Genomic DNA, 24,937 nt, shown 5'->3' on the forward strand with positions numbered 1-24,937 from the left:
ATTAAAAAAGTTGAAATTTAACTTGGTTTCCCCCTTCAGCCTTTTTTTTTTTTTTTTTTTTTTTTTTTCATATGATATTGCCTATAATATTTTATTCTTGACAGGTGACCCATGACTTGCTGGATAAGGTGGGGGAGGTGGAGACAAACCTGCAGAGTCACACTCTGTTCCAGGACAGAATGGCCAAGCTGACGGACTGGGTCATCATCACAAACCAGACAATTGTGACAAGAGGACTAAATCCTGTCCAGGCTCAGGTAGTTTTTCCAAGTTCATGTCACAGGAGGCAGCATGCATGAATGTTCAGACGGCAGTTTTAGTTTTCGTTTTTATTCATTTGCAGGCTCTCGAGGTCTCCATGAAAGACAGGAAGAAGGACCTGGAGGACTTACTGGCTCATTCTATCGAGCTGCAGAAACATCAGCAGCTGTCGCCTCAGGAAAAGGTCCCTGATTCTATGATAATATGCTTTGATAAAGGACGTATTGAATTTAATTACACCATATTGCTCTATTAAAGCGACACAGTTCTACCAGGAGGTAATTTATTCTAATTTCTGTGCTAAAACATTAATTTTAACATTTGTGGCCTTTTCTCAGGGTAAAGTAGAGCAGCTGGCTGCTGACTGGAAAGCCCTGGATGGCCATTTAAGGGAATCTCTTCAGGTTCCCGTCTCTCCATGGACACATCAGCAACATGTTGTCCAGCACCAACAGCTTGGTAAGAAACAACAAGGAATGAGTTCTTCTGTTTCTAATGAAGCGGATCGGATAAAAGTGAATTGTTAAAAAAAAAAAAAATCTCACAATTGATTCCTTCTGTTTTATGATTTGTATCTGATGAACCATTTTTTGAGTTTAGTTTTACTGCTGGCATCCCAGACTCATTAGTTCCAGACCTGCAAAATCAAGAAATGATAATAATGAAGTAAGGCAAAAAACAAAATCATTGGCAGCTATCAGTCTAGAAAGGGTTAAAAAAGCAAGGTAATTGGGCTTCAACAATAAGATGAATGACGAAAACTTACACTAGAGGTAAAACTTCCTGTTGCTGTCAAAATTATTGCAAAAAGGCATCAGCATCTCTTGAGGTTACAACATAACCCAGAAACTACAGGTCTCAGTTGCCTTAGTTAAGGTCAATGCTGATGACTGAATAATAATGACAAAAGTGACTATGCTGTTTTCAAAACAGACATCTTGCTGATTCCTTAGACTTTTGGGAAAATAATGTGAAAAGAAGAAAGAAATGAAGCTTTTTTGGAAAGCGTGTTTCATTGGTTGCAAACTTATTCAGCATTTCAGAAAAGAACATCATTCTACCAATCAAACATGGTGCAGCTACTTTGAAGTCTGGGACTGATTTGTTGCTGTTGGAAAATGACCTCGGCAAAGTTTGATATTCCTTTAATTAGACAAAGAAAATTAATGACATTTTTGGTAGTCATTAACAGTAATAAATGTGTCTCTAAACCAGCAGTTTTAGGATTAAATTAGCATTTTCTTGGAGACTTGTTTTATCTAGAACATTGCTGTGGGGATAATCATATGCAAGCAACATTATGAAAACCATGTTTGAAGTCTCATTCATCCTGATTCATTATTAAACTTTTCTTGAAGCTATTTTAAAACATCAATAGAATACTGAAAATATTCCTTTCATTTCTTATTTTGCAGCCAGCTCTTTTAGCATTGCACAGCATTTTTCTCTTTGACCCTTCTCTGCACTTGTTCAGTGTCTTCGGTGCCCTCAGCTGTTCACATGGCCAGCTTGGCGAGTGAGGACTCCCGTCTTCGGGCCCCGTACTCGGCGGACACTGTGGCCCCCACTGATTTGAACAAACGTGCCACAGAAATGGCCGACTGGCTTCTTCTCATCACTCAGATGCTTAAATCTAACATCGTCACTGTAGGAGACACAAAAGAGATCAGGACGACTATAGGACGCCTTCAGGTGAGTGAACAGAGGATGATGCAGTTAATATGCAGATAATGTTGGCTGTTTTTTTTTTTTTTTAATTTATGATCATTTACCATTAAATCTTTGAAGCACATTTGATCGTCACCAATTATGACTTGATTTAAAAGAGAGCGCCTTGAGTTGAGAAGACTATAAAAAGTCAGCTCATGTTTTCCTCATTCAGTGGCTGCGCTCTCGTCTTCGCTGACGCTCGTTAAACAGATTGTGCTGCCTCTAATTGTATTCATATTCTACCATTTGCAGTAGATGTAGCATGACATCTTCACACTCTGTGTTGCTTTGTTAATCGGGCCCTGAACTAGACAATGTTGTGGGAAGAATTAAATCTGGTGACAAGCTCTCCAAGTTTTTTGGTTTAAGATGAGGAAATCTGCTGGAATAGCAAAAATCATATCTTAGAAATGAGGTTCTATAATTTGAACTGCACAGAACAAAATTATGGCTTTTCAAATTTGCAGATGATGTTCATAGTGAAAACACTGCATATATAAGATTTTTAAAAGTCAGTGCAACATATCAGTGTTTATTTAAGGGAGACATTGAGTGTCATTGAGTTAAATTAAAAAGTACACTGCATTGCAAAATATATTTATACCCCTTATTTAGTTACTTACATTCTTTAAAATGATAGATCAATAAAACATATAGCAGAGTTAATGGTCTCCTTGCCTAACTTGATTGTTTAAATAACTACTGAATGTACAGGTTTGATCAGAGTGAAGGGAGTTAAATACAAATGCATGGCACAATGCATAGAAAACTCAAAGGCCATGTATAAGTTCCTTAAATTATCAACTTTTTTTTTAGCAATAAAATACAAGCTCTCATGTCTTTGTTTTGTCCTCTTCCAGGTGACAAAAAGTGACCTGGAGCAGCGTCACTCCGAGCTGGAAGACATCTTCACCTTGGCACAGAACATTAAAAACAAAACCTCAAACGTTGATGTCCGCACCTCCATTTCTGAAAAATGTACGCGCGGACCACAATGTGGTTTCAAAACGCATATAACACATTAGGCTTATACATCAGTTTGTCAGCATCACTTTTTTTTTTTTTGTTCGTTTGCCTGACTGTAGTGGAGAAAGTGCGCAGCCAGTGGGACAGCACTCAGCATGGCATTGAAGCCCGACTTCAGCAGCTGGAAGACATGACTGTCCACAGCAATCAGTGGGAGGAGAAAAGGAAGGAGGTGAAAGCCCTTATTGCTCATAACGAAGGACTCTTCCACAACCTTCTGCAGCGGGCCAAAGATCCCTTGACTAAACAGCTCGAGGACTCCAAGGTTAGGGCAGATTTCCGCTTCTCTAACCCGTTATGTCTGTAATTCCTGAGGTCATTTACTTTGAAGCTTTGTCCTTGTCAGTACGGTAGACTAGACATCTACTCCAGGGTATTTTTCCCAATGGACTGGAGCAAAACTTGACTCTTATTAGATGGCTTTTGAGCAGCAGCCTAAGTTAGGAGAATAAATCCCTCCTCTGAAGTTTCACTTTGATCCTTAATAACATTCATACACCTACATAATCTTAACTGAGTTTCTTTAAATGAGTCCTGACTCGGATGTTTTGAGAACTAAACACTAGGGGGCGTCTAAGTTTAAGATAACACAGCTTGCTTTTTGAAAGCTTACCCCTCTGGGCTAATGTAGCTGGGATGAGTAATTGTCTATTTAAAGTCGAAAGAACAGAAGCCCCCCAGTCATATAGGCATGACTTATTTCCTAATTCTAAATTGAGGTCTTATATAATGTGACTGGTTGAACAAACAGTCAGAAAACTGAGGAGCAGAACAATTAAGTTGAAGTTTTATTTGGCTTTGAGATTTAGCCAAAGCAGTTCAGGAAAGGAGGAATGTTGCATAAAAATACGCAAAGTTTTTTTCACTTTCTGGAAAATGTTATTTAATTTGGGTATAACATAGTATGGATAAACATGTATAAGGAAAGCATGGACAAAATATTCCCAGTCTTTATTCCTTGTCCTAATGTCAACATACGTATCTGACTTTCTAAAGAATATTTCTCCAATCAATGTGTTGCTGCCTTTTGGGTAAAAGATGCAGTGTATTTATTAATGCATCTTTCAATCTGTCCATCCATGCAGCCATTTGTTTGTCGTCTCATCATTTATTCATTGTTAGTCTGTTGGCCGTTCGATCTGTCCACCTGCATCTCAGCCCATGTTTTCATGCAGCAGTCTGTAAATTTTCACAGTCAGTTCGACTGAGAACACCAGAAATCTAAATCTGTGCAGAAACTTTCTAAAAGATTACAAAAAATAATCATTAAGCCAACTTTGTGCAGCATTGGAAGTCCTTCCAGATGGATTTTTGAGAATCAGTGAATCTCATGTAGTGTATTTTGCATTATGTTTTCCAGGAGTTTTCCCAAGCCCTGGGCCAAGACCAAATCGCAGCCTTCAACGAGCTTTCCAACCACCTTTTACGAGAGTATTCCTCCGATGACACCAGGAGAATCAAAGAGGTCGCAGACAAACAGAACGTGGCCTGGAACAGCCTCAGCAAGAGGTAAATCACCCGTTTGCCTCTCTGTATGTTAATGCGCAGGCTTTATTGTTAATTTGGGTTTCTGTCTCACATTGTTGCACATTTGACGAGTTTGTGTTGGTTTGCAGGGCAAATGACCGTCGTGCTCAGTTGGACAGCGAGCTGAAGGAGGTCCAGGTGTCTCTAAAGGAGCTGGAGTCCTTCCTCAGGTGGCTGCAGGAGGCCGAGACGACAGTCACCGTCCTGTCCGACGCCTCCCAGAGGGAAGACGTGTCCCAGGATTCTGCCAACGTGAAGGAGCTGAGGCGACAACTGGAGGTAGGGGTGGAAATGGAAAAGGAAACCAGCGTGTGTGTCTAATTCATGCACAGGTGCTAGCCTATTATCTCAGTGTCACCCTTCATTAACGTAGCCCTCACCAGCTGAACTGATGCTGCGGTGTGTGTGTGTGGATGAGCACATCTGTGTGCTCGCTGCTGGTTAAAAGTGTGTGAATGAGAGGGCATGCAGAGGGCGCGTGAACGCTTGTATGCATTGAATGTGGCTCATTGATCCTCTTGTTCTGTGCCGCTTAGGTATTCAGGTTGCGTGTATTTTCTCCTTCTTTCATTTGCTTTGTCATTTACCCAGACCTTCCCTTTGGGATCATTTGACACCCATCATCTTATGCTTTATGTATCAGTATAACCTCAGAGTCCCAGTTACCTGCCTCCGCATTTATAATAGCTACAAATCTTTCTACATCCTTCTATATTTGATATATTGCTCTGGAAAAGCGGATTCTTTTTTTTTTTTTTTTTCCCTCAACTCCTTGGGGTTTTATTTTGCGTTTTATTTGGCACTGTGGATAAACTTAATATCACACTCCTTTTTTTTTTAGAACTAAAAATAAAGCAATATTATTCAGTTGCGTCAAAATGTTCAGTCGCTCCTTTGAAGCACTAAATAACAAATCGCCTCACTGATCTGATTTTCCTTTGTATCAAGCACAGGTTCTATTTTGCACGCATCAGTAGCACGACACAAAAGTTATTTTACCAATCGTACCCCATCACACTGATATTTGTGCTGACTTGATTCTAGTAGATTATTATTTCAAAAATCGGAAGAACGCCCAACTAATTTGCTGCAGCTATGTTCAAGGGTCAGTATTTGTGCAAAACTTCTTAATAAAGCAACTGAATTGAAGGTTAAGCTTAAGGAAAACCTTGGCACACAGCAGTTAGTGGGTATTATAGAGTTGATTAAAACCCACAGGTTCTTTTTGTTTCATTAGCAGACCCTGTCGACTTTGATGGATGGTTCTCACCCACTGAAGCTGGGTTAATGAAACAGAGACAGATGTTAAACTTCAGTCTCGGTGCACCAACTCTGAGTTAAAGGCTCTGCTGTGATTTAATGTTTAGTTAACTCTAAGACTTGACTTTCGCTTGCATTCTGACGACTGTTTTCATATTAAACGTGCACAGAAAAGCGCTGAGGGCAGCAGTATTTGTTTTCTTGCCCAGCAGTTTTTTTTGTTTTTGTTTTTTTTTTACAAATGAAACGTAAGCACATATGTACTTTGCAAAGCAGCTGTAGTAAATGCGAGGATTTTTTTATGGATTTATTACAAATCTCTTTTCTTGGTTTCACTGTGAACTATTGAGTCCAGATTTTTTTTCAAATAGAAAGCTTGAATTGAGGTATATTTGACTTCATACCCATATTGAAATAAAGAGCTCTTTAAACACTGTAAAAAGTAATTTCAGGCATTTTTTATTTTTGTTATCCCACGATCTATTGATTATGTTGATTTGTCACAATAGCCCTAAACTAATAGATTGCATTTTACCAGTTTCACAGTATTTACTGTTGGATTGTGATATTAAATCACTTAACTCACTTATGAATCCCTTTGTAAATGCTGCAGTCCTCATTTTTTTAATAACTATTGATATTTTGCCCTGGCTGAAGTTTATAAAGGTCAGCTTTGGTTTGCTGCTTCAGAAAAGATGTTTTCCTTCTTTATCAACCCAGAATTTTACCTTGAGCATCATAATATTTTATGGCTAGTGTTTTAGCTGCTTACTGCTCATCTCTCTGAGGATAGCTGGGGATATTTGAGCTTCATGATCTGAGAACAGTAGATGTCACGTTGCAGTTTCTTGTACATATTTAACGTAAAGTGTAAAACTTAGATTGTTTGGGGAAAAAAATACATCTAACTCTCCAATTTGAGTCTTATCAGGAAAAACAACAATTTCTTGCAACTATCCATCACGTGTTGGCACATTAAGTAATTACCTGAAAATGAATGGCATCATAAACCCCCAGCTCATGTGATTTTTCATTATCCAGAGCTGGCATGTGCTGTAAACTCCATCATGGTGCTCGTATACAGCTGCCGTTGAAGGTATTGCAATCATAGCCTCAGGCAGAAAAGTGCAAACGGGTACACAGCTTGAAGAGATGATTTTTATCAAGTTTGACATCTATGTGTTTGGCTGGGGGTGTTGTTATGGGTGACTGAGCTGTTTGTTCATCGACCAGATGAACCATAGTCTTCTTGAAATGTCCAGCTACAACCTGGTTGGGCCAGTAGCATTTCGACAGAACTTGCAATATATTTAGTCACCTATTGTAATTCCTTGTGAAGCAGCCAAATGAGTGATGTTTTTGTGGGTTAACCTTGTTTATACAGAGCGAGCTTATCGTCTAGCCTTTCAACGTGCGAGTGCACGCGAGTCTTTATTTCTATTATTTGGATACAGGCCTTCCAGGGAATAAAGCGCTTTACTTGGCGTAATCCAGCAGTTGTCTGTGACATTCAGTTTGTGCTTGTTTTATAATGCAGGAGTTGTAATTACATTGAAGAGTCTATGTCAAGCCTGCTCATCCTCACTTCAAATAAGTTATTATCGTTCTCTCGTTGAAAGGGAGAAGAGTTTTTTTTTTTTTTTTTCCCCCCCACTAATTCTTCAAAACAAAAATCAATTAGGCTCATAGAAACTGGAACTGAACAATTTGCTGCATTGCAGTATTAATATGTGCAATATTGTAAAAGACTGGTTTGATGCAATATTTGGTATGTTGTAATATTTTAGATGCTATATATGCTCTGACCGGATATAGATCTACATCTCCAATAATGATCAAAGTTGGTATAGATTGGAGAGGATGTTGTGATGATGGGAAAACAGTAGAGGGAAAGGCGGGTTAGTGGGAATCGATGTCGTTATTATCTCCACATTCATAGCAACAGTATTGCAAAGTCATGCTTCCTTACTATTGTGCAAATGAGGACTCTGTGTCTGCGTAATTAAGTTAATTTTACATGTATGTAAGCTGCAGCTTTGCTATTTTTGTCTTTGTCCCTCTCCATATTATCTCCCCACTACTTGTAGACTTCCAGCTGAATAAATTATGATTTAAAGTCTTTCCTCGTTGTTAATTCACCCGTCTTTTAACCCGTCACCTCTGATTTTCTCCAACTAATTCATTTATTTCCGTGTATATTCTCAACTAAACTTTGTCTAAACACACAACAGCATGTAAACATTCAAGATAAGTTACTTGTCGGCTATTTTCCTGCTTCAATACACTCTTTATTTTCAATTATGTGGACAAACACTTGCAGTCCCTGAATGTATTGATATTGTGGTGGGGTTCTTGCATTTGCTTTGTTTTGATTTGAAACTATTTCCGCAATCGCTCATTCGAGGCGTCATAAACCAAAGCTCACAGACTGTAAATAGCCTTTCACAACAATAATGTTGGTCTTTACTAGTTCCATTTCAATTTTTATATTTGTTTCCCAGTTCAGATTGGATTAAAGTTTTTAAGTTGCTCATTGTTGAAAAAGAGCAGCTTGTATCCATTGCCAATAAATGAAAAGCCTTGTAAGTGAAGAATATATATATATATATATTTTTTTTTTTTACCGTTTTGGCAACACAAAGCATGCCATTCAAACTGTAAAGTAGAGATACAGAGATCAGTTTTTCAATTTTGTTTGATAGGGAAAACAATCTGACTCTCTAAAAAGAAAAATTGAGCATTGTGCATGAGATGTGCTGCAGGGTTTTATTGATGGTGGCAACAAAAAATGAAAAAAATCCATAATTATCTCAAAAACCTTAATCTGTTTAACTGAAGAAAAAAACAAACAAATACTATGAAGTATATCATGTTGGGTGATGTTTGATTAAAAACAAAAAGTGGAAAATGTTAGTTTTTTATAAATTTTTAGGATCAAAAGTCATTCACTCAGTTTTTGAACTGCTGTTTGCTGATTAGAGCAGATGAAATTATCCAAATTTATTCTGAATTATCTTGTTTTTTGAGTCATTCGGCGTAGACATTTTCAGATCGTCATCTCTGTATTCGTGACTCCGACTGGAGTTTTCGTGAGCGTGTGTGCCGTACGACTGCCAACAAAGGAAATGACAGGAACCAATACTTCCAGGAAAGCTGGATGTCTGAAGCAGCCCCTCCTGCTTTGGAACTCTATTGTGTGTTTGCATCTCATTTATTCTCACTCCATCTCTCCTCTTTCACTTAAATCTCCTTGTCTCTTGTTTATTGATCTGTTCATTGCCTTTCCGTAATGTCATCCTCTCTTCATGGCAGAGTCATTGTTTTCCTTGCTTCATACCGCTGCGTTTCATGTCTCCGTTTCTCTCTCTCTCTCTCTCTCTCCCCCCGTGTTTCTCTCACTCTCTTCCTCTCTCCAGATCAGAGGCAGTAAAAAGTGAGCCTCATGTGAGCTGTTCGCTCTCGTTGTCCGGTGCAACTCGTGCCTTTTCCTCATCTCTCTCCTCTCCTCCCGTCCTATCCTGGCGTGCCGGGACTTTCTGCTCCTCTCCCTCTTCTCTCCGTCTTCATTTCACTCCTCCTCGCCGTCATTCTCGTCTGACTCGGCAGGGTGCCGTCACAAGTGATTTGTATAATTCTCTCTTCTAGTTCCGCGGTCGGGGTTGCGCGTGTGAATGTCCGCGTGGAGGAGAAAGTGAGTGTCTCGTCTTGTCCGGTTCGCCTCCATCGTGCGTGTGCTGAGCGACGTGTTGGTGTTTATAAAGAGAGAGAAAGAAAAGCTAAGAAAGGAATCTCCTACCGTCTTTTTGTGAGTGTGTATGTGCATGATGAAGCGTGGGATTGCTCTGAGCTGAGCTCACATGTGTGACTGTTTCTTTCTCTCTCTGAGTACATGCGTTTTTGTGTGCGTGCACGCATCACGTCAGCTTGGCTGGGGTCTGGTCGCTTGGCTGGGGAGAGGGAGAGGGAGAACAATATGAGTGGGGTTGGGCAGTGCTAGCATGCGGACCAGGAGCAGGCTGCTGCAGACTTGTAGCAGTCTTAAGATGATGGCCATGGTCCGGACCTCCCTCCAGAAAGTGGTGGTCTTCTTACACAGGCTCCAGAGGATGGCCATCTCCTCGCCGCGCTACCAGAAACTCTGCAAGGTACGTGGAGAGACCCAGCTGGAGAAGAACAAAGTCTCTGCTTTTTTTTTTTTTTTTTAACTTCAGATGAAATTTAAGTTTAACTTTGAGTTTCGTGGACGTTTTTTTGTTACTTTCTTGGTGAATATTTCCAAAGTTTATGCAGCTTTTATTGGGGTTGATTTGAGACTCTTGTATTTGGTTTTGATTCCGTTTTTTTTTTTTTTTTTTAATCCTTGCATTTTTGAGATGATACAACATATTGTTTTATACATGCTTTTAATTTAGACTCACAAATTATAAGCGGACCATAAAATTTACCTTCTTTGGTTCCTTCTTTTTCAATATTTGGTCTGTTTTATTAAGTCCAAATTTTTTTTACACTGCCTGAAATTTTAAACTGTTTTTATTTTATGTCATCTTATTAATTTATTAATCAACATTTTTTTTTCTTTAATGCATGCGGTTAAATTTATGTCTCTCCTTTCCTCCTGTGAATGCAATGATTTGTAAAAAAAAAACAAACAGCAACAACAAAAAAAAAAACTTACTGTTTTTGTTCACCCCGTGCATCATATTATTTGAAGAAGGTAATGGCAGCAGTGGAATGATCGATGTTTGTTTTTCCTTTTTAATTCTAAGTCACTTCTGAGGTGACACGCGTCTAAGCAACACAGATTTATTGTGAAAACCCAACGGAGCGTGAATCAGTTGACTCTCTCTCTGCCCTTTGTCAGCTGTATTGATTTTACCGTAGAGAAAATGACCAGTGATGTGTGCAGCGCTTGATCTTGTTTTGTGTCGCTGTTGATCATCACTGGTCGTTGCTTGTCCTTGCTCTCTCTGCACATTAACAACTTGCTCTTGGATTAAGGGCATCCAGATGTTGAGATTCGCCATTGCTGTGCCAAGAAGGAAAACAGCAGAGTTGAGGATTACTTGGCAGCTTTCAGCATTGCTGATTTGCCTGCTGCTTTTTAAAAAAAAAAAAACATTTCCTCTTTGTTTGCTTGTAAGCTTCTTTGCTTGTTTATGCCAATATGCGAGTGAGAGCTTGTTTGCACACTTTGCTCGGTGTGAAAGCACAATAAGTACTAATTAAACTCTCGACTTGCTCATCTGGCCTCCATTCAGCCCCCTTTAGAGTCAGACCTACCTGGGTTGTATCCGTGCTGGTAGGAGGCATTACTCACTCTGCACCCAATTACCCTCCTCCGAGTTGCATCCGTCACTTGAGCGTTGTTTGGCCTTCCCCTCGGGAGGGGGGCTGGTGTAATGCCAGGCTGGTCACACCTCCCTGGGGTGCCCTTACTGGCTGCCAGCCTAGAACAGGAACTTCCTGATGATGGATTTGCATGGGGCTCACAGGGAGCACCCCTGGGTTTGGCCATTTATTCTGTTTTGGGATAGTGCTGATGCCAAGTCTGCATACATGATTGTTTCCCGCCACTGTGTAGTGAGTTTGTCCTTTTTTTTTAAAGCCACATACTTATTTGTGATGATTTTTCTTTATTAAAATCTTTCTACAGGTTTACCCCTGGACTTCTTGTTTTCCCTGCTCCTCTCCTTTGGACCATTTGCAAGCCTGCGGCAGGTCTAGTCTATTGGTGAATAGAGCTGCTGAGTGGCATGCCGGTTTCATTTATAGTGAGTCCTGGTGGCTCAGCTCTGTCTCTCTGTGTTGAATCAATGGCTGAGAATTGGCTGAAAGGCCTGCCTCTCTCCAGAGGGGTGTCCTCCTACTCTCATTACTATTGCGTTGCTTCCAACTGTGTGCGCGCGTGTGTGTCTTTAAACAAAGCCCACTTTAGAAGCAGCCCTAAATTAGAGGTACTATGCATTCATCCTTGCTGGTTCCTGCTGTTTCTGTGACACAAGCTCTGGCCTTTGGGCTCCACAGTCTGTGCACCTTTGCTCTTGGCTCACTGCTGGCCCCTGACACATGACTCAGGCATGGGCATAAAGCCCCGCTTTCTGACCCTTCTGTCCTTCAGCTCTGTCAGGATCCTTGGGGTTATTAGCAAGTGTTAGCATTAGCAGTTAGAGCCTCGGGTGCAGGCTGATAACCTCCACTTCCCCCTCTGGTATCTTGGCTCACACTCAAATCAGGAATATTTTCCTTCACGCTCCCTTAGATTCTTTAGTCTGCAGGCATACACACACTCACTGCAAACGTTTGAAGCACATAATCATGCACACTTACCAAGTGAGTCACAGGCAGTGGAATAACATAGAAACTGAGGTCATTTAAACTCGTTTAGGCGGCATTTAGGATCTAGAAAGACAATAAAAGAAAACGAGAATAAGGTTTCAATTCCAATCAACATTTTTTATGCAATTCACAAATGATTGACTGCTTATCGGCAGAAGCTGCGACGTGAAATGGTACTTAAATCACACAAAATGGCTTTTACCGCTAATACTGAGTGGAATATTGTGACGAAATGATGGGAATACAGCACAAAATCTTATCTTGTATCAGCACCCAATATAAGCTTCCTGCCAATCTCTTGTCTGTGTCTATATCATATTAGGTTCTCCTATGTCTAGTAAACCCATTTATTGAGCCAGAGGTTGTGTGCATTGTCTTCAGCAGTGGATTTTGTGCACATACTTCCATTAGTGGCTTTTAGACGGCCTAACCTTATAACGTCTGTGGGGTTTATCATCATGAGCTCTTTATAGCAAGTGGAAATGTCTGCAACTCCCCCTTGTGATGAACAAAGTAAAATAACCAGGCGCATGTGTTGCAGGCAGATAGATGAGGACTATGGTAGCTGTAATTTATATAATATCTTCTGGTGATGTGCAAACATAGAACAGATACCCTTGATTGTCCAACAGTGGGAAGAAGATAAGACTATTAGAATATACATAAAAACAAAATTAAGGATAATAAACTTTATACAAACCGTACACAATGTGTATTTGTGCATTAAAAACGGACTATTTTCAATATATGAAAATAAAACTGCTTACAGAGATGTGCAAATATGACTGATTGCCTGTTTCTTGGGTGCAGAGACGACCGTTGGAGATTTGTTTCCATTTTAGTGTCTGAGGTTCGTTCCCTTCTCCTTTGTCGGTACTAAAAGCTGAATTGGATAGGACATTGTGATCTATGTTGCGGCCCGCACTTCCTCAGCAGCATCACTTTAAAGTGATACATGTGAATGTCTCTCAGACTGATTGAACAAAGTCTAAATGACACTTGATCATTAAATCGGCCCCATCTGTGTGTTTTTCTTTGTTTCGGTCATGCAGAATAAAACGAGAGAGACTCGCTGAACTCAAGACAGTGAAGGGTCTGTTCTTACATTTTCCTTGAATTCAACCTGCACTCTCATTTCGTCTTCACCCAAAAACAGCTAGGGGGCAATCCAGCGAGTGGCTTAAGTGAGCAGAGATAAAATGTCGTGCTCAATATTTTTCATTGCTCCTTCACTTCTTAGGTTGACAATCAGTCTGCAGGGACAAGGTCTTAGAGCTCTGCATCTAATGTCCCTCTCTTTTGCCAATATCTGTGGCGAGTACTCGGCCACAGAGCTGGCTCACAGTTCATTTTGCCTTTTCCTTTCACTGAGTGTATCTTTACGTCTGTGGCGCTGACAAACATCACATTCTCCTACTGGAGAGGAGATTACGGCATGTAATCCCTACACAAACACAGACACACAAACTCTGGTCCACTCGATTGAAAAACTCAGGCCAGAAGAGATTTATCCAAATTGGTATTCAAAAGACTTTACTAAGAAATTGCATTGATTAATCCTCCTCTCAATGCGTCCCATTACCTCTATCTTCTTTCGCCCTCTTCCCCCTTATTTTCTGCCCGTTTACCTTATAAGCGTCAACACTGATTCTTTCTCCTTTGTGGTTCTCTTCCACCGCTGGACATTTTCCCTACTCCTGTCGAGGATAATTAATTCTTTGAATAGAAGTGGAACAGTTGCTGGAAGATAATTGCTGTTCTTGCTGGGTCCTAGCAAATTTGGTGTCTTATTTCTGTGGTAAACCTAACCCAAAAAATGTTGTTCTTCGTCTGTTTTTTGTGGAAGAAACAGGGGCACATTTTAATGATTTATTACTCCTCAAAATCTCTTCTCTGCAAATGAGCAAATGTCTGTTTCAGTATAGGTTCTCTTTATGGATGTTTTTTTTTTTTCCCCCCCATTTCAGTCTTTATGAAACGTTGATTGCCCCTGCAAACCATTTTCGGTTGATAAGGTTGATGGAAACTTTCCTTTTTATCCCTTTTTCCTCCCGTGTCATCTTTCGTCTCAGCACTATCAATTTCCACAGCACCTCCTTTTGTAGCACCTGCTTACTCTCCCATGATCTTCTTTCTGTTTATGCTGCTGTCATCATCTCTTTAATTGTTAATGTTCTGCTCTCTGCTCTTCCCTCTAACAAAATCTTCCACCCACTTTTGTCTTTATTCCCTGGGTGACAACATATGCTGCTGTGCTGCTCATTTAGCCTTGATGCCACTCCAAAGAAACAGGTCAATCTGTGCTGTTGAATTATTTATCGCATACAACATCTTGTCTCAAACCTTGGAAAGACGATTTTATTGAATAACATTAAGATCTACTAAACCCCATATGTATATAATTTGTCTTTGTGCAGATTTGAGTGTGTGCGCATCTTCTACACTTCCTGAAATACAGTTTAATTTACCGATATGCTCGGGGGGGGGACGAATTTCTGAACTAAATTCCATTGACTTCCAGATTTTTCTGCAAGGAACAGATCTCTTTCTTGGCCTAAGTTGAGACAACGGCAGGTCTGAGTTAGCAGGACCCCTCTGTGTACACAACAAACAGAGAAGAGGACTGAAAATATGATGAGAGGTCTGGAAAAACCAGAGCTTGAGAAGGTACACAGGAGGAATGGCATCAACAGCAACACAGCCTGGTACGCTCCTCAGAGGTAAATCCTTTGGTACGACAAAAACAAAGCAACTGGAAATGGCTTTTGCTGTTATATCACAGGGAGATTAAACATAAATCGTGCTATATATAGATGTAATCTCCAGGGGAGGAAAAACATGTCAGAGTCAAATGCTGATGTAGAAATACAACTGAGGAAAAACGAGGAAAGAACATGAAAGGTTGTCAGCAGAACTACTTTGCAACATGTTTTTTTTTTTTTTTTTTTTTTGTTTTTTTTTTTTGGTTTGTTTGTGAAGATGTGCACTTAAGTTATAGTTCAGAAAGGCAAAGTATCCTTAACAAGTCAAAACTACAATCAGGATTGTAGGTATGGGGTATTTAGTAAATCTGACTGCAGGCCAATCATGTTCTAGTTTTTCTGATATTTTTTGCTGCAAAAAAATATATTCACTTTTCTCCTGGAGGTCTGGTACTCGCAACATAATTGTCTCCTATCTGTAATTTGATACTTGAATTTGACAAAATTTGCCAACAAAGCCAATGAATATTCATAACTTTCATCCGCTGAACAAAGAGGACAAAGAGCCGTGAAAAAGGATTTGTCGGCAAAAACAATTAGTGTCTCAGTATTATGACAAGTAATCAGATGGTTTAAAAACAAGTCCTTTCTCTACTGTACCTCCGACACAAGGAAGGATGACTAGTTTGAGACCACAAAGCTGTGCACAAACACATTTAGCAATTTACGGTAATGCAAACGTCTTCTGTTTCATTTATTTAGTCTTTTCATCTTGCAGGCTGATATTATGTCACAGAAGTACAGAGTTCAGACTAAAAGCTTCTTAGTTTGTCCCTGTGCAACCTTCTTGGTGGATCTAAAAGCAAGCATTAAATTAAAAATGTTCTTTTTACGTAACGCGGTTTAAAGATCCGTCATCAGCTCCATAAGACGTTCGAGAAAGTTTAGAAGGATCAGGAATGACGGGAAGGCTTCCATGCGAGCTGTGAACGACAGTTCAGCGTAAGCCTCGACTTCTCCTCGGTTGCACCGTCGCGGGTCGGACCGCAAACTTCAAAGCAAGCTCGCGGTTAGAAGAGGCGACACAGAATCGAATTAGATTTCCAACAGTGCTCACATGTGGGTGTTTATTGGTTTAGTGTGTTTCATAGTTATCATGCAAGTGTCGTTGAGAAAAGAGGCTTTTCAACTCCTCATCCCACTGGAAATGGTTTAAGCTTCACGGAGAAGAAAAAAATATATATATACCAAAAAAATAATTTATGACAGTGCGGGAATCTGCTACCGAGTGCATATGTTTTTAGGGGAGAGTTGAAGTTATGACAGACAGATGTAAACATAATATGAAACATGAAAGGGTTGAAAATGATGAGAGGGAGCAGGGATCAGGCACTGGGAAGATGGGAAGAAAGACGGATGACTGCTTTTTTCCATTTTACTTCATGGAGACACATATACACTCGCACTGCCTTATATTCATTTTCCGTCCAAGGATTTTTATTTTTTTTTTCAGGTAGGCTTTGGGGTAAAAAATTCATTTAATGCTTCAGCACATGCGTAGCTTCATTTTCCCTGCCTTCTTCCTCACCTCCCATTGAGAACAGAAGAGCCAAATCAACAAAACCCACAAACATCCACCCTTGATGAACGACTTCCCCTTTTGTCTCCATCTCCTTCCTCTGTGTTTGTGTGTGAATCTATGGGTGTGCGTGCCAGTTCGTGCCTGCTAAATATCGTCGGGATTAGTGCCGGAGGCTTAATTAAAAAGCAATTACCTTTGGTCGCTGTGGGCGACGCTTGGCGGAGGGTAACTCTTCTAATCTGGAGAAACGGCGTTGAATTCCTCAGGATGCGACTCACATTCACAGTCGAACCCTGTACGCAAATTTCGCAACTGTCTGCAGAGTTACAGAGGGATTAAAGCAATTGTTAATTAGTGAAGTGGGTGCAGACTGAAAGGGTAAAAGAGGGGCATTGGGTCAGACTTACTGCTATCCCTCAGTCTCATGCTCTGTGTGTTTGTTTATGACGTTAAGTGGCCAAATGATATACCCCCAAACCAAATTAATTTCCTGTGCGAGACTTGTAAGCACGTTTTCTTTTTTCTCCCCCTCCTTCAGTCCCTCTCCTCATTTCCTCTTCCCTGAGACAACGAAGTAGGTTAGGACAGTTAGTGCCAGAGCTAATTTTTTAATTTTAAAGTTCCAATTAGACGTCGCTAATCATGGTAATTAGATAATCACTATGAGACTGCCCTTAAAGAACGCTGCATGCGTGAGACGGTGGAGAGGTACACCGATCAGGCATAACAGTGCGACTCCATACGGGGGAAATGAATAACACAGATTTATCTCTTTATCGTGGCAGCTGCTAAACGGTTTGACATATTAGAAAGCACGTGGACATCTGGTGACGTTTTTAGTGTTTGTCTAAGGTCATTTTCAAAACTGAAGCTCCTGTGGTCTGCAGCGGTCAGGATTTATAAAATGAAGTACCTTTGCGGTGTGAAAGCAAACCACATCGACTGAAATATAACAAATGTTTCTGTTTTGGTCCCCAGTCTATTTTGGTCGTCACTTGAGTGAATTGTTGCTAACATCTTGCTACCAGATACCACAGACCGCCTTCAGGGTTTCGGTGGAGTCCATGCTGCTGGACTGGGCTTCGTTGTAAACACATTGGTGATCCAGTCAAGTTTTCATGATGTTCCAGGCATATTGGTGCCACTCGGCAAATACTTTTCCAGGCTTGGAGGATTAATGTCGCAGCCAGATCTAGAGAAACTCATCCATGCGGTTATCTTTAGTTGCACTGATTATTGCAACAGGTCTGCTTCAGCCAACTGCAGGTGATCCAAAGCGCTGCTGCTCGAGTTCTCACTAAAACCTGGAAGATGGAGCACATCCCTCCTGCTCTAAAGCCCTTAAACTGACTCCTTGAGGCGCAGAGAACAGACTTCAAAATACTTTTGCTAGTTTATAAATCACTGAAATACAACAGCAGCAGATCTTTAATGTATCAACCATCAAGACCTCTCAGGTTTTCTGGTTCCAGGAACAAACATGGAGAAGCAGCATTTAGCTTTTATTCACCACAGATCTGGAATAAAACTTTCAGAAAACTGCAAAACAGCTGAAACACCGAGTCCCTTTAAATCAAAACTAAAGACACATCTGTTTAGTTGCCTTTGATTAGTGGTAAGTGGAACATTGATCAACATATTTGATTTGTATTTGCTTAGAAATTTTGATGATGGTATTTGACGTTTGTTACTTGATTCATAGCTGATGTAAAGCACTTTGAACCGCCTTGTCGCTCTGAATAAACTTAGCTGTTTAAGTGAGAGCAATATGTGTACAAAGCATTACATTCATCCACTTTGAGCTGAAGGTCTTTCATTTATTGTTTTGAGAAATTGGCTTTAGCTGCAGGTGGTCAATATGCTAACGATTCAGCTGTTTAAGCTTTTAGAACAGAAAATCAGATTAAGGTTAATCGTTCGTTTGTGGCAGCATTTTCTTCAGGTTATGTTTGTGCAATCTGTTTGCCCTCATGTTTAAAGATTTTTTTTCCATATCTGATTAGAAATACATTTTGAAACGTTGACTATTAATTACCGGTATACATGCTTTGAAAAACGCACATAAACATCTTTTCCCCCCTCCAGCTGAGAAGTATTACTGTAATCCCCCCCTCCTCCCATTCTGCATCATTTTATCTATTTATAGCTCATTTTAGGCCTTGCCTCCCCAGACGGCGCTATGGCAACTGAATGATTGACAGGACAATCGATGAGGGCGCTGGATCCTCTTTCTCTCTCCCCTTCCTCCGTCTGACCTTCCCTTTGACATGACTACTGTCGGTGCCACTCCTCTCGTTGAATTACCTGTTTGCATGATGCCAACCCCGTGGCTGGCCTTGCCCTCCAATGCTAAAGGTTGGACATCTGGTAAAGATGGATAATCAGCTCACCGAGGAAATATAGGTCACACACAGACTCCCACGTGCTTCTTTAATTGGTCCTGAATACATGAATTATTATAAACCTTTAAACATATTGCTCAGTTTTTTTTTGTAGATGCCATATCTTGTTGATTAGTCAATATTTCAGTTACTTTTTTAGTTGTGTCATTAAAAATGTTGCAAATATTTGCTGACATGTTAGACCTCATTGCCCTATGAAACACTTTATAATACATTCAATTAAATTATTATTCAGTATGATTTCTTGTTACCTGTTACATAATTACTTGACACATTTCTCACAGTCATTCTTCAATATGGGAAAGATGAGCAAACATGCCATTCAGGTAAGGCAGATGTGTCCTCATTAATCCTCATTAATCAAGACATGGGTACAAGAAAGTTGGCACTTAAAGTTACTGATAACAGAACAATATATGTCTTTTAAATTACAACCACTTGACTGGGACAAGGTTACCCAAGTGAAATGTCAGGATTTCAGAATATAATGACAATATTGTGATGTTTTTGCAAAAAAAAAAATAAAAATAAAATTAAAATAAAATCAATTTTGATAAACTTGTTTTATCACAACAGGATAAAAAAATATTTTTGACATGCAAAGTGTGAATTTGTGACTCTTAGAATGTATTAGCCAACAAAAACATTGAAATCCCAATACTTAATTGTGCACATTGACATTACAATGACTATATTAGCCATATATTTTACAGTTCTTGGTCTGTATGTAATTTTTGCCTCCATACACAGTGAGCAGGTCGATTATAGGAGCTTACTTGTGCAGGAGGAATGTCTTTGGTACAAGTCTCCATTAGAACAATTTATTTTCAGACTCTTGTTCAAATCTTTGTCAATGGTCCCTGTAATTGTGGAGAGCACAGTACCTGACTACAAATACCACACACTTAGGCATAATTGCAGACAGTTTAATTGCAGGCAGCAGAAACATTAAAATAAAAAATAAAAAATAAAAAAATCAACTTGCAGGTATTTTTAGCATTTAGTTCTGGATGTTATTTTAAAGTGACATTTCTGTTTATATTCTGTTCAGCAAAAAGTGAAACTTGTTGCACTCACCACAAACCCTTTGGCTGTGGTACTGCGCAGTGTTGTATTTACTGTGAAAATACTGGTTTTGGCTTTTTTAATCTGTCTTGACAGCATGGAGAACTTACTGTCTGAAGATGAGGATAAACATTGTTCTGACAGGGTGACAATTTTTAGCTTGTCAACTATAAAAACGTACATGCCTCGGGAATCTCGCTGATACTATATATTTTGTCTTATATCTGCTGGTCTCAGTGGCTGTTCGCTTCTCTAAAATGTATTTGTTTTTTGTTTTTTGTTCCATTTTGAGCCTTGCATTCATTGGCACTTGTTCCGTTTTTGCTCTTTTATAGTGTGTTCTTCTGCCTCATGATCAAGTACATCACTTTATCTAAGTTTAACTTTTTTGGACACGGTTTCTCCTCCAAGATGTAACTCAGCAGTTTTTCCTCCAAAGTCATTTTCAGTAGGTGTTGGTACGATGGCTCTTAAACAATGGAAAACTCTAACATTCAGTATTCCTCATGTCTTCTGCCAATTACAACACGATTTATAAGATACATATGTCTGTCTGCAGAGTCCAAACCTCCCGTCAGCTGAATCTGTTTGACACTAAGGCATTGCAGTTGTCATTTGGATGCATCATTGAACTTTTACGTTCTTCGTTCTCATTGAAATAAGAGGATTCGTGTGGCTTCAAAAATGAAGCTGAGATGAAGTTTTAGCTTCCCAGAAGAACTTTGACCTTTCAGAAACATGCACGCACCAACACACCTGCAGCTGTCTCTTCAATGAGAGGTTGTTCTAGAAAGTAAGGATTCAGAATAATTGAACAAAAATGCAATTCTTTAAATGTTGTAAAAAGTTTGAGAAATATGTGCTACTTTGTCACAATCTTTTCACATAAAATACCAATAGAAGATTTTGGTTTAATGTAGCAAAACATAAACATTTTATGGATACTTTCTTAAGGCTGTGTAAATGCATCATGCTAAAGAAAAATATGTAAGAATATACAAGAATTAATGGTCTGCTTTGACTTTATTCTTTCAGGTCTCAGCAAGGAGCACTGCACTGGCTTCACTTTGATGAAACAATCTTCTTTCAGCCATTTTAGCTCAAGTGTTTTATTATCTTAATTTTAGAGCCCAAACAGCATGCAGCCGTTTGAAATTAGGATAAATTGTTTCTTGCTTATCTCCTCAGATGATTGAGCACACTGTTCTCAGCAGTAATTGTAAGTAGTTGTAATGCGCTTGGTATTAAGATATAATTTCGTTCTGAGTAGTAAAGTCCAGCCAAAGCTCTCCTGGGCTTTATTGCTGCCTCAGTGCCATTTTTATCATATGAAATAGCTGTAAGTTTGATTGGATGTCTTCCAGCCACCAGAATCGTGTTTTTCCCCAGTAGTATAAAAGATATTGGAATTATGTGCTGTGTGGCTAAATTGCTTCTGGAAGCCACATGTATAGAGGGACAGAATCGAAGGGACAAATAGTCGGGGTAATAGAAGATGGCTTCAGGCTGCGTCGGTGGTATAAATCAGTTTTCCTCTGTTTTTATGCGAGTTTCACTTACTGCTTTTCTCCAATCGACATACATAGCAATCAGAAAAGATGGTGCCCACTTTATCTCTGTCAAACTGTTTCTTCATTTTTCTCTAAATCTTTCTTTTGAATGCTCTGGTTTACTTTGGTGGGCTGACTGTTGGTGTTGTAAGACGTGGTTATTTTCTGCTTCTGTTTCTACATCTGTACTGACAGGCCTGAGCCTACAGCTGATAGCAAATCAATTTAAGGCTCTAACCGTTCCATAGATGTGCCACTCATCACCTAATTGCTCAGTTCACCTCAATTAAAGAAAACAAACCACATGCTCACACATGCAGGGTGTTTATGTATGCACACACTACAGCTGCGCTTTTATTGCTGCTTTGTCACAAGATGGATTAGATTGAGAATTAGGAAAATGATTGAACAGAAATGATTTCCTTCCTTCCATGCTTCTCATTTTGTTTCCTTCCCCATCGTTCTCTTCCTCCCTCGCACACACCTTCCTAATTTTCCAAAGTTGTATGCTTCCTTCTATCATGTCCTTTCCTTCCCTACCTGCCTTCATTCCCTAAACTCTACTTTTATCATATCCCTCTTTTTGTGCTTTTACTTCTTTTCTTATTTGTTTTTGCTTCCCTCCTTGTTGCACTTATGCTTTTCTTTGCATCCATTCTTTCTCTTCTTCCTTGTTCTTAGTTTTATATGATTAGCAAAGACTTCTGTGACATCAGTAGTAACTCAGTTGCTAGTTTCTAATTTTGTGATAAAGGGTTTGGTCAAAACTGACTTAAAGATATACGATCTCTGGACTGCTGCATTTTTAAGTGTTTAATTCTTAAATAAAAGATGTGCAGGAGTCCTGGATAAATGTAGTAAAGTGTTGAGGTGCTGATCTAATCTGATGCTGGTTGGACAGTTAAGACATGTTTTGTCATCTCCATCTCTGATTGAAACCTTTGTGTACTGAGTCTCTTGTTAGTGCTTGAGTGACGAAAGTAGCAGTTTTCTTTTTAAAACTTAGAAATATTCATTACTTCACGCTGCTTAATGGCTTTCCATTACAGTGGTATTTAGAGATTTGCTTTTAGCAGCTCATGTTACATTAAATTCTCTGCTTTTTAAAGGAAATGCCATATTCACGGTGTTGTCTCTTAGATGAAGAGTATTCTTTGGGCTGTCGTGGTAAAATGTAATTTATTCAGGCAGAAATTGCACATTTGCTTTATATTTCATGGATGTTAGTTTGGAAAGAGTGGAAAAAAAAACCTCCACAACATAGCCGGCACAAACAACAACAAAAATAGCCTAAGGAAAGCTGTTTTGGTCTCTAAGAAACACTGATTTGTAATGGTGACAATATGTTTGTGCAAGAAAGCTTGCCTTGAGAAACTTTAGTTTTTACTCATGGCGCTGATGAATTGTTGTGCTTGTAGATAATTTTACCAACAGCAAACTCACTTGTTGTTCCTATAAAATTAATAAAGTGAGGATATATATCCTCTCAATACACCAACCTGGAAAACATTGCAAACAACAAGCTTCACACTCATTTTTTTCTAACTTTGCTGCTTCATTACAGTCGAACAAGGATTTGTTTCATTGAAGTCTCACTGGCTTTTACCTTCAGGAGTATCTTTGAAGTTGTTGTGCAGCATTTTTGTTTCCTTTTTGCCTTGAGTATCGAACATATTCATTAATGCTGGAGGAAAAGTCAAATGACAATCATGTTACTTTCTCGGTTTTTATGTCCTACGTGTTTGCTTCTATCAATAGTTTACTCTGTGATTATAAAATCTGCTGGGTTTAGTTGTTTTAAACTTGGATTGAACGAACAGTTTCCCTCTAATTTATGTACTTTGCTAAATTTCCTCTCTTTAATTTGGGTAAAAATGATTAAATTAATGAATCACACAACCTTTAAAAATATGTTCATAAATTAATTTGAATAATTTTTCTCAGGTCGAGTGGAGATTTGTGTTTTGAGGAAATTAGTTTGATATAATTGAAAAATCTTTATAATCCATTAGTGAGGAAATTCAAGTCTACAAGCAGTGAAGTGGTAAAATGGAAGCACACAGAGTAACGTATGAAAGAGGGATTTCAAACTTACAACATGAGAAAACGATACTGAAGCTATAAAAAGTAGCATCCTCATATTCTAAGATATGTGGTAGTGAACTTTTTTTTTTAATTTGCAATGTAAATGATAATAAATCACAAAGTTTAAAATATGTTTGTCCAATTAGGGCTCTTAGCATAATAATTTTTTTTTTTTTGATTTTGCAAAATGTCTGCTCTCTGATTCAGGCACATTTCTTTAATAATTAGCCATGAAACTGGAAAACTTCTAGTAATTTTACACTTAATTTACCATATGTTAAATTAAAGAAAAAAAATTATAACCGTGAACTTGTGGAAAGCTATTGCTTTATTTTGTTTTTGGTAAACCTTTTATTTATTTTTTTTAATTGATCACACAATTGGAAAAAAAAAGTTTATCTAATTGAAACCTTTGTCATTAAGTGCTAATGTGCATTTGCTAAATTTCCACTGTGTGATTCTGATAAATGTATTAAATGAGTCACAAAATGTATTAAATCTAAATGATAACGAGAAGTTTTTGCAAAGTTATTTAAAATTTTCATAAAAATCATTTTACAGTGTGATTTTTTAACTTAAAGATTAATAACAAAATGTGATTTTAGTATTGGCCGACTGAGGCATTAATTTATCTAATTGAGATCTTATAGAGTAAGATTTTTACTCTGTTGTTTAAACTCATACAGTATTTAACCAGTATTTTATATTGCCTGTTGTAATACACTGTCAACAACCAACTGACAGTAGTTGTTGCACAAACAATGAGTTATTTATGTACATAAATTATTTCACACCTGAATTTAATGAGAATACAGTCTGTCAGAGAGATATGACAAAGAAGAAGAAAAACTGTTTGCCTGTTTATTTGCAAAGTTTTTTTTGTCTTTACCCTCATTTTTTGTTTATATTTCATTTTTCTCCCTTCAGCCTGTGATAAAAAGAACTGGTCCAAAGCTCATCTGCAGGATGAAAGGCATCTTTCTAATCTGACCTACCTTTGCTCTTTAAGGGAAGCAGTTTATAAAGAACGGAATACAAGCGAAGAACGAGGAGCGTCTGTGCAGCGGTCCTGAAGCTTTTAGTGCGCCTCCTTTTGATTCCAAATCAATACAGTTTTCTCCAGCTCAGACGCTCTGTAGCACCGACTATTACTCTGGGCCATTGCGTTTAGTATATTTGCTCATCGCGAGACGCACGTCGCTGTTTGTTTTGTGTAAGTGAAAGATCAGGAGCTCTCTGCGAGGAGCTCCTGTTGGTGTTTGCGTCAATTTTAAAGCCTCGGAGCACCTTAATGTGTCTAAAGAGTGCTCTGTCAGGGGAAAGAAGCCGAGCGGAGAAAATTAATGTCCAGCGAGTTAGAAGTGCGGCTCTAAAGTTTACTCGGAACGTGATTTAGAGATTGGGCTTTAAGTCAAGCCAATTACTTCATCA

General features: G+C 39.0%; 1 protein-coding gene across 10 annotated transcripts in view; it reads left to right on the top strand.

Moving 5' to 3' along the window:
* The window catches only part of utrn (utrophin), a 192,255-nt gene that overhangs the window by 61,128 nt on the left and 106,190 nt on the right, over positions 1-24,937 (top strand). For 9 of the 10 annotated variants that reach the window (XM_015049921.1, XM_015049918.1, XM_015049926.1 and 6 more), the window contains 8 exons: positions 105-257; positions 344-445; positions 600-720; positions 1,736-1,953; positions 2,832-2,949; positions 3,057-3,262; positions 4,358-4,506; positions 4,614-4,803. In XM_015049921.1, coding sequence (XP_014905407.1) covers positions 105-257; positions 344-445; positions 600-720; positions 1,736-1,953; positions 2,832-2,949; positions 3,057-3,262; positions 4,358-4,506; positions 4,614-4,803 — 1,257 coding nt within the window. Of the gene's footprint in view, positions 1-104; positions 258-343; positions 446-599; positions 721-1,735; positions 1,954-2,831; positions 2,950-3,056; positions 3,263-4,357; positions 4,507-4,613; positions 4,804-8,950; positions 9,930-24,937 lie in introns of those variants that run through there. The other variant, XM_015049927.1, reaches the window with a different exon arrangement.

Source organism: Poecilia latipinna, unplaced genomic scaffold (genome assembly GCF_001443285.1).
Source record: "Poecilia latipinna isolate Pla-1442-1.1 unplaced genomic scaffold, P_latipinna-1.0 Scaffold966, whole genome shotgun sequence".
Lineage (NCBI taxonomy): Eukaryota > Metazoa > Chordata > Actinopteri > Cyprinodontiformes > Poeciliidae > Poecilia > Poecilia latipinna.